At 42.3% G+C, this 17,048-nt stretch overlaps 1 protein-coding gene across 8 annotated transcripts in view; it reads left to right on the forward strand.

Moving 5' to 3' along the window:
* larp1 (La ribonucleoprotein 1, translational regulator) overlaps positions 1-17,048 on the forward strand; it is a 55,486-nt gene that overhangs the window by 34,786 nt on the left and 3,652 nt on the right. For 3 of the 8 annotated variants that reach the window (XM_082548630.1, XM_082548636.1, XM_082548637.1), the window contains 16 exons: positions 2,363-2,513; positions 4,547-4,681; positions 5,214-5,366; positions 7,855-8,017; positions 9,479-9,623; positions 10,118-10,298; positions 10,480-10,661; positions 10,975-11,079; positions 11,278-11,604; positions 12,533-12,656; positions 15,053-15,258; positions 15,357-15,463; positions 15,656-15,813; positions 15,940-16,084; positions 16,289-16,398; positions 16,509-16,636. In XM_082548630.1, the coding sequence (XP_082404756.1) occupies positions 2,363-2,513; positions 4,547-4,681; positions 5,214-5,366; positions 7,855-8,017; positions 9,479-9,623; positions 10,118-10,298; positions 10,480-10,661; positions 10,975-11,079; positions 11,278-11,604; positions 12,533-12,656; positions 15,053-15,258; positions 15,357-15,463; positions 15,656-15,813; positions 15,940-16,084; positions 16,289-16,398; positions 16,509-16,636 (2,520 nt within the window). The remainder of the gene's footprint in view (positions 1-2,362; positions 2,514-4,546; positions 4,682-5,213; positions 5,367-7,854; positions 8,018-9,478; positions 9,624-10,117; positions 10,299-10,479; positions 10,662-10,974; positions 11,080-11,277; positions 11,605-12,532; positions 12,657-15,052; positions 15,259-15,356; positions 15,464-15,655; positions 15,814-15,939; positions 16,085-16,288; positions 16,399-16,508; positions 16,637-17,048) is intronic. The other 5 variants (XM_082548632.1, XM_082548633.1, XM_082548631.1 and 2 more) reach the window with 5 other exon arrangements.

Genomic DNA, 17,048 nt, shown 5'->3' on the forward strand with positions numbered 1-17,048 from the left:
TGTCATTTTGCATCATCATCATCATCTGCTGAGTCATGTAATGGTCACCGGTGCCATGTTTTTGATTCATTATGCAGTTTTTGAGGGGGGCCTGTTGTGTTGTTCCTTTGTTTCTGTCACATATGATGGTGGAGCTCACATAATGAGGTCAGCATATTTGTAAATGTAATCTGTGAGTCAGATGTTCAAGCTCCAGGCTGCTCTAAGCAGCTGATGTCAAAGGGTTTTCTAATCTATTATGAGCGATGTCAGAGGAGGCGGAGCCTACAAGTTTTGTGCTCTCTTTTCGGAAGCCTGGTGAGGGGCAGTCAATCGGAAGTGGGGTCAGAGGGAGAGGGTGTTAAGGAGATGGGCGCTTAAATAAAAAAAAATTGCTGCAGTGGAGCCAAAAAGCAGAAATGAGCATCGTAGATTGCCATCAAGGGCACAGCATAGTAGATGAATGTAGACAAGAATTTGGACTGTTGAATAAAACAGTACTACATGTGCTAGAACAGAAAGTGATTTTCAGACTCAGTATTGCTACAAAACTCTGCACTACTGAATTTGGAAAACCTGTTGTGCTGTTAGGATTTTGTTCTTTTTCTTTCCTTCTCATTTATCCCATTTTATTCCAAATTAGATTTAAAAGATTTGTTCATTCTAAGCTTGGCCTAAAGAAAGAGTTGGCAAAAGAGGATAACAGAGATAACCCAATAAAGCCAGACTTCTTTGCTTTGTGCTATTTGTGTTCTCTATATTGTATAATATAGGGATGGATGCCATCTGAGATAAAACGTTAACATTCGTTTGGAGTTGGTTTAACTTTTTTTTGTCTTTATAGCTCAGTGATTTCTTTGGAAGAATTTCACATTGGTTAAAAGGGTTAATAATATATTAGCTGACTGAATCATTGTAGGGCAAGTCTCAAAAATAAACTTCACAGTATGTAATGTTTAGGCCCAGCACGTGTCAGCTTTGCATAATACACAGTTATATATTTGAAAGGAATTACTTTAGCTGGTGTGTAAGGTCAGATGTGCAGTCACTGTCTGAAATCGTATCAAGAATTATGAGTAATCTGGTTTATGTTCACCTGAAGTAATTATTTTCAGCAAAGTGGAACGTTCGAGCCTTGCAAGATTCTTAATTTTCTGTTGGAGGTACAAAGTTAAAAAGACAGATTACAAATTGTCTCTCTTAAAGCTACAAACAAATAAAATTATGTGTAATACAAATGCTTTCAGTAGCAAGATTTGAAATGGGTTCCTTCAGCTTTTGGTGTAATTTAATTTAAAAATGCTTTTATTTTGTAGTATAATTTCATACTTTGCACTTTTTTAATGTTGACTTTTTTACAGACTGCTTTGTTTCTTACTGTTGTTCAGAAATACCAAGTCTGTTTGGGTTGGTCTGGTCTTTGAATTGAGTTTGTATGATCATATTAAACTTAATAAAGGGTGTGCATGGCTGTGCGTGTTCATGGAAATGAACTTGCTTTTATTTACCCAACTTCACACAAATTTACGTGACTCTTGTGCAAAGACCTCAGGAGTGCCATAGTTTGCAGATATGCATGTTGCTGATTGCTGAGCTGTCATAACACAGAGGAGTGGCCGATTTGAATAAACTACTATATCAGCTCTGGGAGCAAAGATAACCAGCAGAGCCACTTTATATATGGTGAACTACCCAGTGTCCGTTACTGTGCCAGGTTATGCTGGGGTGTAGGGCAGTAGGAGCAGTGTGTTACTCTGCTGCAGTCCCAAAAAAAGGTCACGTAAACCCCAAACCACATGCAAAGTTACCTTTGTCCCAATCACCTTTATGACCTGGTGGGTATTTGCAGTTTTAGCCTTCATTAAGCATCAGTCCACCATATTTATTAATCCAAAGCCTCTTGATTTTACACACTAGACTGCTGGTTTAGGAGCTTCTTTTTCCTGTTTGCATTCGATTTATTGCAAACTTTATTTTTAAAAACTAAAAAAAAAAATTGATTTAAAATACTAAAAAAGACTGCTGGCTGTGTGTGTGCGTATGTAAACATACTGAGTTGCTCAACTCTAGGTCAAGATTATAAAAGTGATGTTGGTTCAGTGAAAATGAGCCCTTGGTTACTGAAAGCTAACCTGTCCCGTCAAAGTGCCAACTGTTAAAGGGTTTTTAAATAATGCTTTAATTTTACTGAAATCAAATGGTAAAAATGTCTAACATTATACAGAATCTTTGCCAGTGTAATTTGTTAAGCAAGTGTATTAAGAATTCATTGTGGCAAGTTCCATATAATTCAAGTCTTACATGAAATTGTCTCAGTCTCCTTTCATGGACTTTTCTTCGCCTCCTCTAAATAGCGGTTTGAATGTGTTTCCCGTCTACTTAGGGCACCAAAAAGACGATGGTTAAAAAGGAGTCAAAGGAGAAAAGGGAGAGCAATGAAGAGAGCAAGGAGAACGTGAAGGCCAAGTCAGACGACTCGGGAGAGGAAAAGAACGGTGACGACGACTCCCAGAAGAACGGACCGAAGAAAAAAGGTGACCAATGATCAAACTGATTTAATCATTTGTCTGTAATTATAGTGCTTGCTAAAGAATCTGGTTTTGACATTAAAACGTTTGAAGGAAAAAGTCCACTCTGAGCTTTTGGGGTTCTCGCTTTTAAATAATTGGCTTCATTAGTATCTGGTGCTAAAGTTGGTGGTAAGGTTGATGAAATACAAATGAAAGGATTTCAGTTAAGCAGCTCTAAAAATGGCAGTAATGACTCCAGAACTGTGAACTAAGATGTTAGGATTGTGCTGCTGTTTTTTGTTGTTGTTTTTGCTCTTAAATGGCCAGTCAAAGGATCAGTAACCGGTACAGGGGTACACATTATGTGGTAGATGATTTTGTGCTCTCCACTTGTGCCTTTGCAAATACGCCGTACTCCCCGTGTAATATCAGAGAACAAAAGGCCACTTTTGCCTACGTTTATCAGTGTTTCAGATGCGTTCACTCCACGTGTAAAGGGTAAAGTGAGTGCAAGATAAGTTGGGTCTTTCATGGCTGCTTAAACAAAGCGTGTTTTAATTGTAATAACCACGTTAGTAGTGTGGGAGCAAATCTAAATAAGCAGAGTCAGTTACAGTACAAGGTTGTATCACTCGAAGTCAAATACAGGTTGCCTTTTAAATTCGTGCCCATAACTGATCATTTAGGAGAAGTTTGTGGTGGCTGGTTATAGTTTAGCAGTTTTGGCAGCAGTTAAAGGTTTAAACCGTGCCAGCCAGGCAGCCAGCGAGTGCTTTCTGACCTTCACAGCATAGCTGGCCCTCAGTGTGCATGGCTGAATTTGCTCTGTGTGTGTGGAGGAGGGGGGCGTTTCCTGGCTCTCATGTTTTCATCACCCCTCAAAAAACATACCGGCATACAAATGGTCTGGCACGAATTTTAGCACCGACCTGCCCGTTCGTTTTCTTTTCCTAACAATTCAGGCCAGTTGTTGTATTGATGAAGAGACTTAAACAATGAAGTTATTTATACACTGAATTGCAGTATTTAAGATCAGTGCATACAGTGCACATTTTTATGTACTCGTATCAATTTTAAAGCAGTTGGGTTTATAATAGTAAAACTTCTTGTTCCTGGAGATGCATTTGTCGGTTTTTGTATATGTGCTGTGGAGGTGATGAGTTTCATGTCTCTTCTCTGACTAAAATGTTAAAATGAAGAGAACTTGAACAACTCTGATCACAGTATTGAAGCAAATGAATCATGTTTTTTGTGCCCATCAAAAAGGTTTTGGCTTTCAGCCACAGGTAAATCACCAGGACTCTGAGTAAAACAGGCTCTGTTTTAAGTAGAGTTTAATTGGCTCTAGTTGTCCAGCAGGTTGCCTTGCAGAGCTGCAGTTTAAAAGGACAGCTGATTGTCACGGTGTGACGTGGACACATGGGTAAGGTTTTCAGATACCACAAGCAGGAGGGAGGGAGAAGGGAAATGACGGGTCTGGGCTTGCACGGAAGGCTGCAATTGCCACAAAATGTGGAATATAAGTAAATTTACAAGCTACCTTTTAAGCGAGATGCATAAGTAAACAAAGAACTGCTGTCAAGTACAAGCAACCAAGTATTTTAAGAACAAGAGGGTTGATGACCACATCTCTTACATTTGCAGGGACAGTCACTTCCCTTCTTTATTGCACATGCTGTCTATCACAAACTTAACCACATGTCCACACAGCACCCTGACAACCAGCAGTCCTTTCAGATGGCAGCTCTGTGAGGCACCCTGCTGGACAGCCAGGGTACTGCAGGATACATTTACATCTATGAAAGTCCTGGAAGCGATTATCAGTTTTTCAGAATAAAAGTTGTATGTTTATCACATGCACATATCTAAAGGCTATTAGAATCAGCCAATCATCTAGCTTACAGATATACTGTTTCTAAACACAAAAAGCATGGTGGTGATTAAGATATTCATTTGGTAGATGTAAGAATGACTAAATAAAATAACATCATCTGAAACAGTCCGTGGATTTGTTCTTCCTTTTAACGGTGTTTCCTCTACATGTCATTTGAAAACAGGAAACAAGCAGAAGTGGGTTCCTCTGATGATCGAGGTGAAGTCAGAGGGGCCCAGGGAGCGCTCGGCCTCTAGGAACAACAGCAGACAGAATGAAAACCCGCGCCTGCCTCCCAACGCCAGGAACGACCTCAGAGGTTAGTCTGTGACGTCTTCACGTGGTAACAGGTTTATTTTGGGTGAGAGGTAGTAGGAAGTTGGCTCCACATGGCGGTCATCTCTGGTGCTTGCACATGATAGCACATCTGAATATGCGACTACTGGAAGTGGCTTTGATGCCGTGTCTTTAGATGTTGATAATACAGAGCTTATTATTACATTTAGCTGGTTAAGAAAGTGCACATGACTCAGCAGCAGGATGTGGAGAGGTGTGTGTGTGTGTGTGTGCGCGTGTGTGTGTGTGCGTGTGCATGCTCGACTGCTAATTTTATACTTCTGCTTTGATAGCTTCACTATTCAGCTGTGCACTTCACGTATTACTCCACTTGTGTTCAGGAAATGAAATCTACTCGCTGTTAGGAAGACGCTGTATCGTATTCAAATGTGTTTTATCACAATTTAGAAAACTAGTAAGAAAGAATTAGTTAGCCTCATTGGATATTTGTTCAGACCTACTTATCCAGTCTGGTTTAGTGTTTGCTGACAGGAATATGGTTGGCTTCCCTGCAGATTGGCATAGCCAAAAGTATGAGCGCGAGTGGCGTGACGACCACGATGAGGTTTCCAGCGTGAAGAGTGAGGGGGCGCCATTCCGCGGAGGATTCAGAGGTCGAGGACGTGGAAGAGGAAGAGGTCGGGGACGAGGCAGAGGTGCCGGGAGAGGTACATCTTACTCGTTTTAGACGACTCAAAAATATCAAAAGAACACTTTTTTTTCACCGCTAGGCAGGTGTCCTCAAAATGTTTATAAGTAATATAATATGAACATCGCTTTTGTTTTGTTTTTTTTTAACCACAGTAAGTTTTTTTTTTTTTTTTCCTTTTAAGTTAAAAGGCTGACCAGACTGCACTGACAAATCAGCATCATGCAGGATACTTACACACGTTTCCTAATTTGAGGTCTGAATGCACTGAAGCAAGGTGGTAGCCAGATAATAGTGCAATAGCAGTGACACAGCAGAAGTCACATCTCAGCACAAAAGTAGCCTTGTAGTGTTTTCTCTGGAAATTCTAAGAAAAAGTATAACATGATTTCTTAATGCTGGAGAAAACGAGCTGCACAGTATTGTCACATAATAAAGCGTTTCTTCCTTGGATGGCATATCCTGGTTGGAGCTTTTTAACCAGCAGCAGCAGAAACTTCCATCCACCATTTGTTCTTCCTGTCATATGGACCGCAGCTAGCAACGCTTGTTTGAATGTGTTTACATTTGAGCTGCACTGGCTGTACTCTGTGTATTTTTTAGCCCCAAGTGGCGAAACAGGTTTATTTTTCACTGTTGGCAGGAACTGTTTTCATGCATATTTATGCAGAGTATTGTGTGTGGAGATTGTTGAAGTAGGCCTCTTTTTAGATACTGAATCATCATTGGAGGCACACGAGTGTTCCTCGGTCTTGGACGTGCCATTGTGCACACCAGGGGACGTAAACGTGGGGTATCGCTATATAACATTTTTATATCACTTAAGAATTTACAGCTATTATTGCAGACGCTGTGATATGGCAGAGCGCTTGGTATCACTATAAGAGATGTGCTGCAGAAGTGATGAGCTCTTCATGTCTCTTCTCTGACTAAACATCTGTGGAGAGAACTTTCACAACTCTGATCTCAGCACTGAAAGTAAAGCTGCCTGGGCTAAATCCTTTCAAAATTACTTTCACAGGAGACATCGCAGTTTTTAATTTTGTACCGTTTGGTTGGTGATGTCAGTGTTTTGAGTGCTTTGACAAACCCATTACCCACACAGCTTTTGTGGAAAGACTCCCCATGAACTTAAGTGAATTTGTCTTAATAGTATAGTTTGAGGGTTTTACTTCCAGTCCAGTCTTCTGTTCATCTGCAATCATGGAGTACAGCAACTTTCTCTTTATCAATGTTTCAAGGATTTAAGCTGGTGAATTGGATGAATTAAGTTGGTACAGGTAGACAGTGTCTTATCTAGTTTTGGTTGCTTTGGCTGCCACGGCTCTGAATCCGAGTGTTTGATGACCCTGATCTGGCCCCCACCAAGGCTAGAGTAAAAACAAAAAAGTGCAATAACAACCAGAGAGTGTTGGAATGAGGACTGGCCTTGGCTCCAGCAGGAGAAACTGGTTTCCCTGAAGGCTTGTTGGTTTTGGCCAGAGTCTCCCTCCCACTTCCCTGTTGTTTTCACTCTCTTCATACATACATTTTTCCTTATTCCAACCCCCCCACCTCTCTCTTCATGTACTCATTTTCCTCCTTTTATCCTAAACCCTCCTTCCCAGAAGCACCGGCTACTCATAAACTTTATAACGGTGCCCAGAAATGTGAGTGAAGCAATTTTATTTCCACTTTTCTCCCTTTTTTCCAACTTTTTTTGAGGTTGTTGACTTTGAGCAGCGCTGAAGAGACTTTCAGTTAATGCTCAGCACATGAACTTTGTCTTTGTGTATTTACTCAGCCCTCAAGTGGGTGCCCTCCTACATATGCCAATACACATACACACAGTGTAATTGTATTTTAAGAGGCTCACTGCTCCTTCACTTCTGCGTTCTTTATAATTTACATCTTAACACATTTTTTTTTTCTTGGCTGTGCCTTGAATAGCTTTTGAGTTAAACAGCAGTTAAACTTGAGACTTATTCTCATTAATCTGCTCCTACTTACTGATTGTCAGTCTGCTGTTTTCATTCTTGTGTAACCTTCGATAATTCTCACTCCTAACTATAACTAGCAGCGTAAGTGACAATATGGTACGAAAGAGATGCAATAAATGGAACATTTAAAAACTATTCTTAGGGGATTTTTAATAGAAATGGTGAAACACAACAAAATTAACAGTACTTGAATAAGAATTAATGCTTTGGGGGTGAGTGTCAGTATAAGAGTCTTCTCTCATGTCTTCAATGTGAGAGCCATCAGATAGCATCGATCTGAGAACAAAGATGCACCTCCCAATCAATTTTGCTGCCTACTAATAGCAAGTGGAAGAATTTTAATCTTTTGATTGGCTGGTTTTGCAAGAAATGAATAGTAAAGGGTAAAAACGATGTGAGCACTGATAGCTGAGAAGGTTCACAACGCAGAGAGCATCTGCTGTTCCCGTGCACAGTCTTTCACACGAGTAATGTATGCACGCCGTGCTGCACGCTTTCTGTCTAACCGACTGCTCCTCTCCCTTCAAGGCCACTACGACTATCACTACAGCTACAAGTCCTACGACGTAAAAGACGGACCCTACGGACAGAAGTTCAGCAACTCTGTGACCTACTATTACGACAACATGAGCAGCAATGACCTTTACTCTGTCGATCAGGATCTGCTGAAGGACTACATCAAGCGGCAAATGTGAGTTTAGCTTTTCTGTCACAGGAATAGGTCGATGTCGGGGGGGGTAAACTCGTATTTATTGGGTTGCGTTCAGACATTATGTGCAGATGTGCTGCAGAAGTGATGAGCTCTTCATGTCTCTTCTCTGACTAAATGACGGTGGAGAGAACTTTTCACAACTCTGATCTCAGCATTGAAGCATAATGAGATGAAGTGATTGGCTTTTGCAAAGATGGCAGACCTTAAGGTTGCATGATGTCACATCTTGACGTCATGGCTTGGCTTTTCTTCCTCCTAAGATTAGAGCTGCTTAATTTGGGGAATTGCTGCAAATAATGTCAGTTAAATGGGTTCTACTGGTACAAACTGTTATTAGACATTTGTGGTGTGGCGCTGGAGATGGAGCTAAACATCATCGGTGCTTGACACTAGCAGCTTGAGCCTCTACACTTGAATCTGGTTGGTGGCCGAGTTGCACTGTGATTTGCTTGATAAGGAAACATGGAGAACCCCCCCCCCCCCCCCCCCCCCCCAGTATTTCTGGTTCTGCAACATCAGCTTTGATCATTTGCGTTCATCTTTCAGCACTTTGCAGTTGCATCTCACTCTCCAGATTCTGAGTAGTGTGACCTCATTTGTCTGGCACCAGATTTAAACGGCTATTGTTCCACCTCATCGTGTCATATTCTGGATTTTGTTTTAGGCAAATTATCTGTGTGACACGGACACACACAATGAATCAAACTATGATGGATCAAAAAGAAACTGGTTTCATCACATCTTTGTTCCCATTACAGTCAACTGCTTTAAACCAGAGCTGTTAAACTGATTGAAGTTGATCAGCACCTTAGGGCCCAGTTTGATCTTACGAGGTTCAGATCTCAACTGATGTCTAGAAATCCTTCAAAGTTTTCATACGTTTACACTCCTGTGTTGTAAGACTGTTATCCCTACAGCAGGACTAGCAGTGCATTTCACTGATGAAATTGGAGTCATTTTCACTCTTTGGAAAGTCACACATTTAGTTGATTTTGGACTCTTTCGGAAAGCCACATTTGGCCCCCGGTCTGCATGCTTAACAGTCTTGTTGTCGATAAGTGGTTAAGTTTACTTCACTTATAAGAATAAAGTATCTCTTTTCAACATTACTGAAGCTGTTCAGATTATACCTGACATAGTCCAGTAAAGCACCTGCTGCTGGAGATGCTGTGTGTGTCGAAACAATACATTTTTGGCCAACTTACTCAGGCTCTGAAACCTTGTTAAATCCTCTGTTTTTAGTTTGGAAGATATGTGATGACTGTTGACATCTAGACAATGTTACATAACCAGTCGTAACAAAAATAAGTTTTCATTCAGTCTTTCCCTGTGATTTTTTTTTTTCTTTTCTCACTTTACTTCCCTCTGATGTCAAAGACTAGGCATGAAATACCAGCATCTGCTGACCACTTTTCTCCCTGTGTTTTTTTTCCCTTCCAGTGAGTACTACTTCAGCCTAGACAACCTGGAGAGAGACTTTTTCTTGCGGAGGAAGATGGATCAGGAGGGTTTCCTGCCCATCGGACTCATCGCCAGTTTTCACAGAGTTCAGGCCCTCACTACCGACGTCAACATCATTCTGGATGTAAGCGCGTTTCTTTGACTGGTTGAATGATGTCAGTCAGTGAAGACATTTAAAAATTCATGTTAAACGCAGTCAGAACTGGTCTGAAAGCGGCTGTAGGACAGAAAAACAAGCAATTAAATTGCATAAAAAATAATGTGAAGCAGCGTTCAAGTTAAAATGCACTAAAGGAAAAAAACCTTTGGGGACTGTGTTTTCTAGAAGCTTCTGTAGTTCATTATGTGAAACAATTTTCTGTCCAGAAGTAGCTCGAGGGTACCAAACAACAAATATTTGGCAGGTCATTTTTGGGTTTTTGTACAACTTCAAAAAATGAATAAATACATTAAAAAAATGATGCAGCTCTAATTAGTGACCTTTAGATTTGCTACTGGGATATTTTCACCTTTGGACAGAGTCAGTCTGGGTAGTTTTCCCGTTTCTTGTCAATACATGAATGGTCGCAAATTTCTACTAATCACCTGGGCTAACCGGTCCCTCATCTGTCCCGTCAGGCGTTAAAGGACAGTAAGGAAGTGGAAATTATCGACATGAAGATCCGTCGGAAGGTGGACCCGGAGAAGTGGCCGCTGCCGGGCCTGAACATGCCAAACATGCCGCACACGCATACGGACTTCTCCCAGCTCATCAACTGCCCCGAGTTTGTTCCAAGACAAATGACTGAGGAGCCCAGAGGTGAGCACTCTGACCTGAAGCTGCACATTTTGTAATGTTTAGCATTTAACTGACCCTCAATTCTGCATCACGTGAAATGAGCATTTCCCTCATTTACATGAAGAAAGTGAGAATTTTAAGATAAGTAATCCTTGCCTGGTGATCAAAGTTAATGTTGACTGTAATCTTCTCTCTGCTGCAGGTCTGCCCAGGGCCTCCACACCAATGCAACAACAGACCAAGGCTGAACCAGATGTCTCCAACCTCAAGACCATGCCCAAGGGCCTCTCAGCTAGTCTCCCTGACCTAGACTCAGAGTCCTGGATCGAGGTTAAGAAGAGACCCAGACCTTCCCCGGCCAGACCCAAGGTCAGCTCAGAAAAGGTGAAATTCAGAGCAAAACACAAACGAGATGTTGAATTAAAAACGTTTTAAGAAGGAAGTGATCATGTGTGGTTGTTAGACAAAATGAACCTCTAATATAATGACTATCATATCACTTTTGCTTCACAGCAGCAGGCACTGCAGTTTATTTTATTCTTTTAACTGCAGCATATATTTTTGCATGACCCCATTGCATCACTTTCCTTTTGTTTTAGTCTTTTCACATCATTCTTTAATCAAACCTCGCTTTCCGTACCCTCCTCCACCACCTCCTTCCTTTATTTCCCCTTGTTTGATCGGTTGACTGATGAAGTCCTCCTCATTACACCATCAGCAGCAGAAGGAAAAGGATGAGTCGATTCGCTCCCCGGTGCCCCAGCCCGGCTCCTCACCCTCCGCTGCTACCTCAGGAAATAAGGTGAGGAAGGAAATGTGTGTTATATAATGTGTTTGTGCTATTTTATTTAGAGTCTTGTTGAGATTGAGACTGTAGCTTCATCTTTCTGCAACTCTGTGATTTTTAAATCTGCACCTTTTTTAATCTTTATCAGTTTTTCAGTTAACTTACATAATCAGCTAACGTTTGAATATTTTTGTGCTTTGTTTTGTCACTCAGGACGGAGCCGAGCAGGACGAACCCGAGGAGCTCGACTTCATGTTCGACGAGGAGATGGAGCAGATGGACGGACGCCGCAACACCTTCACCGACTGGTCCGACGAGGAAACGGACGGTGAGATCGACGACCACGACGTCAACAAGATCCTGATCGTGACGCAGACGCCGCCCTACCTGAGGAAGCACCCGGGAGGCGACCGCACGGGCCACCACACATCGCGCGCCAAGTTGACCAGCGAGCTGGCCAAGGTGATCAACGACGGGCTCTTCTACTACGAGCAGGACCTGTGGGACGATACGTACGAGCCCGAATACGCCACCATCAAGGTGAGGATGTTCTGCTTGATTCTGCACTTAATCTGGTGGGTTATGAGACGACGACGTCCTGATGTAGAAGTCGGACAGCGTCCAGGTTGTGTCGCTGCCATGTCAGACACGTTTCCACCTGAAGCCTGGTGATGAGTAGATCCTTCAGCTGTTTCTGGATATGGAAACAAAACACCCAACAGAGTTTTTTGTTGTTTTTGTGTTTTTTGTTGTTGTGGCCGCCCATTGTTGCATTGTTGAACTCTTTGTGGCGACCTTCACGTACTCGCCGGCACAAATCCTGTGTCGTGTGGAACAGAGTGTTGCTGTTTATAAATAAACCCCACACGCAAGGCCTCGGCCTGAGGGCTCGAGCTGATGGGCTGCAGGGGAGCTAAAGATGGAAGGTCAGAGATCTGAGGATGCTCGGAGGGATAGAGCCAGTGTGAGTCGCGCTTGATGATCTTGGCAGGGAGGATGATTCGTCGCTGTTTGGTTTTGGTGGCGTTTTTAAACTAGCTTTGTTGTAGAAGGAACAAGAAAACATGCTTTACGGATGTATTCATGTGCAGAAACTTCAGGGTACTTGTGTTGATGTGAACCTGCTGGCTGCTGCGCTCGTGTCAGAGCAGTCAGATGTCAGATATGAGGGCGAAGAGAGTGTTTCTAGCAGCTATTTTTTGCAGCTGTATCTCGCTCTCCAGACTGCTGAAGATAAGGTCTGTTAATAATCGGTTTTGTCCAGAATGTAAGAGACATTTCCTGTGGTGTTTTGGAGTTTACAGGGAAATAATATGAAAATGACTTTATGTGCTTTTTTTCTGGACGATTGAAGTTGGCTTTAAACTTTTATATTTTAATTAATTTGTGACGTTTTCGTATCACGGTTCCCAGAAAGAGACATTTTGTCACGCCTCGTGCATTAACGTGATTTTTCTCATTTTTACAGCAAGAGGTGGAGAACTTCAAGAAGGTCCACCTGATCAGCCGTGAACAGTTTGACTGCTTGACCCCTGAGCCGCCTGTCGACCCCAACCAGGAAGTCCCACCAGGCCCCCCACGACCCCAGCAGAGTAAGGACTCAAAAACACAGCCAAATATACAACGCTTTTGTGTTTTTAAATAATTATCACACCCAAATCTGAGGATTCTGAGGGAAATCTATGCTGTATACATGTCACAAACTCTAGAGACCTCTCTAGAAGGAAAACACCATGACAGGCCTGTTCACTGCTGTTGAATTCTCCTTTGCGTTTCTGGCTACCTTTTCAATGCAGTTTTTGAATTTATCATTGAAAATAATAATCATTGTCTTAGTACAATCATAGCATCAATATAAGGACTCACAAATGTTAGTAAATTCCCAGATGGAGATTGCCAAAACTATTGAAATGAACACGAAGGGGTGTACAAAGAAGTGGAAATAATAATAAATGCCTTTTTGGGGTGAAAACCCCCCCAAAACAAATTGTCCACAACAAAGAGTCAAGTGGCTGGCACCACATGACCACACACTCCCACACTCGTGACCACAAGATCATTAACACAAAATGTACCAGAGACGGTAGGGCTGTTCGATATAACGATATATATCGGATGACGATATAAAAACGTCTATCGTTTCATTTTACGCTATCGCTCGTTTCGTGGTGTCGCAAAATAAACTTTTTACGGCAATATTTTTTCATCGTTTTGCTGGTCACTGTAGTGGCTATATTAATTTCTTAAAGTTCTCTCTTTCTCTTATATTTAATATAACCACACTATGGACGGACAAGCGCCTGTTTTTATGCGTTGTCGTTAGCAACAATGACTGTAACATCATTGCGTGTCCGCTTGTTTATGTTCCACATAAACCTTTCACAATAAAGCTCAGGATCCTGTTGAGACTTTTCAAAATAAACTGAATCACGTGAAAGAGCAGATTATTTACGGATGAGAACCAAAAAAAGAGCCGCCAGGTGCTAAAAAATAAACCTTAGACTCAAACGTTAGAACAGGCTTTTCCCCGCAGCACGCCGTGTGATAAATACTCACAAAGAGAACAGCGGCCGTTACAGCTTATGTCTAAAAATGTGTAGTTTCATGCATCGGTTAAAACACTCGACTCCAGGTACATGACACGCAGCTGGAAACACTTCACGCAAGTAGAGCTGCCCGAGATTCACAGAATTTACAGACAATGTTACATTTTTGTGATTTATATCGTTATCGGACGATAAAATTCTTATATCGGGATATGAGATTTTGGTCATATCGCACAGCCCTAAGAGACGGTCATAAATGCTGGAGGTGATGCTACGACCCACGGCTCTACAAAAGTTCACCACGAACGTCTAAATCACCCATAAGAGATACAGAGAGAGCTGCAAACTGGGCTCTGTTTCACTGAAAGAACAGTCGGGCAGTTCTCGGCTTGTCCAGACCTTTTTTGTTTTCTTCCCCCCCCCCCCCCCCCTCGTGTAGGACCCCCATCTTGGAAAAATTCCTAGATGGGAGTCAAGTCTAAGAAGATGAACCCATTTTTAAAAACCAGGCAACCTAGCAGAACCCAGATGAAGAATGGCAACACAACTAGAAGAGCTTAAAAATATAAAATAAATCTCATAGTAGTTGGGGGGATTTTTGTATTGCTGCTTGTGTAAAGAAAGATTTGACGCGAGACCGAAACAGACTGGAAATGAATCAAGAGGATGGGCGTCAGCAAAAACAGAGCAGTGATTCATAGAAATCGCATTTTTATTTTACAGCAGATACATTCAACAGTGCTAATAAATATGCCAACATGTCGACATAGTCCTATGTGAACAATGGTCTGAAGGAATCTTTGAACTCCCTTTGGAACAATTTCCTGAGAGGAAAATTTTGATGGAATGACAAAGGATTGGGTAGAAGAGAGGCAGCATGCTGCTCTAAATAATGTCATATTCTTCTGATCTTTCTCTAATTTTAAAATTAGTTTTATTGTGATCGACTCGCCATTAAACATGCTCTGTTAAAGCACCAGCGCTCCACACGTTACTGTGGAAAACCATTGAGTGTTTTGTCCAGAGGTCGGTCTAAAATGACAGAAATGCGGTCTCGCTTTATGACTTGCAAGACAGAGACGACCCAATTTCCAGCAACTTGGTGGTACTCTGTAGGAACTGTTACTGGTCTCCAGTTAAAATCTGCAGTCTTTAAATGTGCTGTAAACGGCTTTAATAACACTCACTATTTTCATTGAGTCATTTTTGTTCAACATCACTCGCATTAAAGAGACATTAAGAAGTTCTGAATCCATGTTGGTTCTGTGGTAACAGCTGTGGCTTTACTGTAGTCCATTATCATCACACTGTGAAATAAATGAAGCTATAAGATCAAAGATGTTGTGACATTAGATGTCTCTTAAAGTGTTTAAGTGTGTGTCGGGACTTTGCGTGTGAAGTTTTTCGGTTCTTTTCTACAACAAATCTATCTTCGTCCACAGTCCCCACAGACGCTTTGGCAAACAAACTCTTCGGTGCCCCCGAGCCCTCCTCAATAGCTCGCTCGCTGCCAACTACCGTGCCTGACTCGCCCAACTACCGCAGTGCCCGGACGCCCCGCACGCCTCGCACGCCTCACCGGAAGGACCCGACCATGACGCCTCGCTTCTACCCAGTTGTGAAGGAAAGTCGGCCCGTCGATGCCAAGGTGAGACGTTGGAATTGTGTTTTAGTGGCAAAACCTGTTGGGTTCAGCATGAAAAGCTCAGCGACTAAACGTGTTGATTTTTCCCCGCGCCCTTTTAGACGCCTAGGAAGAGGAAGACCCGGCACAGCTCCAACCCGCCCCTGGAGTTCCACGTCGGTTGGGTGATGGACTCCAGAGAGCATCGATCCCGTACCGCCTCCGTCAGGTGAGACCCTCTGCTCTCTGTTACACGCTCTGCAGTCAGCTTTGATAATACCAGAACATAAAAGGAAAAGCATAGAAGATATTCATATTGTGTACTGTCCTTTAAGTAAAATGATCACAAGACTAAAGGTTTACTGAAGGTGGACTTACTTTAGTAGATCTCCACCTAATCCTCCACCTTTCTCTCTATCAGCTCTAATGCAAGCCCATCGGAGGGCACCCCCGCCCTGGGTAACATCGGCTGCACTCCCCAGTCCCTCCCCAAGTTCCAGCACCCATCGCACGAGCTGCTCAAGGAGAACGGCTTCACGCAACACGTTTACCACAAGTACCGCCGGCGTTGCCTAAACGGTGCATTTCCTCGTTTTTAAACATCCCTTAAGTTCTGATCAGAGACTGTTTAGCATTAATTATTACAAGTTAATTGAAACTGTGTCCTTTATCTTCATGTATTTGACCACTTTTTCTCCATCACAGAGCGGAAACGGCTGGGAATCGGCCAGTCGCAGGAGATGAACACGCTCTTCCGATTCTGGTCATTTTTCCTGCGGGACCACTTCAACAGGAAAATGTACGAGGAATTCAGACAGCTGGTAGTCGAGGATGGAAAAGAAGGATATAGGTAAGATCTGCAACCTGTGTATGTAGCAGTGACATTACTATTGGACAGTTGGATTTACGTGATGAGGAGAAGAGCAGATGTAAAGCTTTGGCAGCACAGTGGAAACGGGCTCTGTGCCGCTGTCTGAATCTAGCTTTTGTTATTTCCAAAGCTCGGTGTGATCTAATTTCTCTTGTTTCCTCTCTCGACGCTTATGTGTTGCAGGTACGGTTTAGAGTGCTTGTTCAGGTACTACAGCTACGGTCTAGAGAAGAAGTTCAGACCAGACATCTTTAAGGACTTCCAGGAGGAGACCATGAAAGACTACGAAGCTGGTGAGGAAACCTTAAAACACTCTCAGAGGCACCTCAGCAGAGATTTTTATATGAACAAGCTCTTGTCTTCTGTACAGTCACGTTTAACAACATTTGTTTTCTGACCACAGGGCAGCTGTATGGACTTGAGAAGTTCTGGGCCTTCCTTAAATACTCCAAAGCCAAGAACTTGGAGATTGAACCCAAGCTGCAGGAGTGCCTGAGCAAGTTTAAACGCCTCGAAGATTTCAGAATCGACGTAAGTTAAATATTCTTTGAAGTTTGTAGGTATAAGCAGGCTGTAAGGTGTATAATAGGGCTGAAGAGACATGATCTTACTTCCAGTATCGATGATCAGTTCTTAGGTAAGAAAGATTAACTGAGATACAAAAGTTCATAAGAAATTATCCTGAAAAGATTTGAGGTCACACATGAAGTGTCATATCGGATTTAAGCTCTCTGTGATAATAAAGGATATAATCTGATATTTAAATGCTAAGATGAGCCTAAAATTGGTTCACGAACTAACTTCAGGAAGATGATGTGACTTCTGACAGGTGAAAGAAGATGAGCATGAAAGATGTGTGGTCCTATGTCACACTGTGGACAGTTTCAAAGTTGGGTGTCTTCCAAACAAACAACATTTCGATTTAGGATGATGGTCTCACAAT

The sequence above is a fragment of the Aulonocara stuartgranti genome (assembly GCF_965226115.1).
Source record: "Aulonocara stuartgranti genome assembly, chromosome: 10".
In the NCBI taxonomy this organism is placed as follows: Eukaryota; Metazoa; Chordata; class Actinopteri; order Cichliformes; family Cichlidae; genus Aulonocara; species Aulonocara stuartgranti.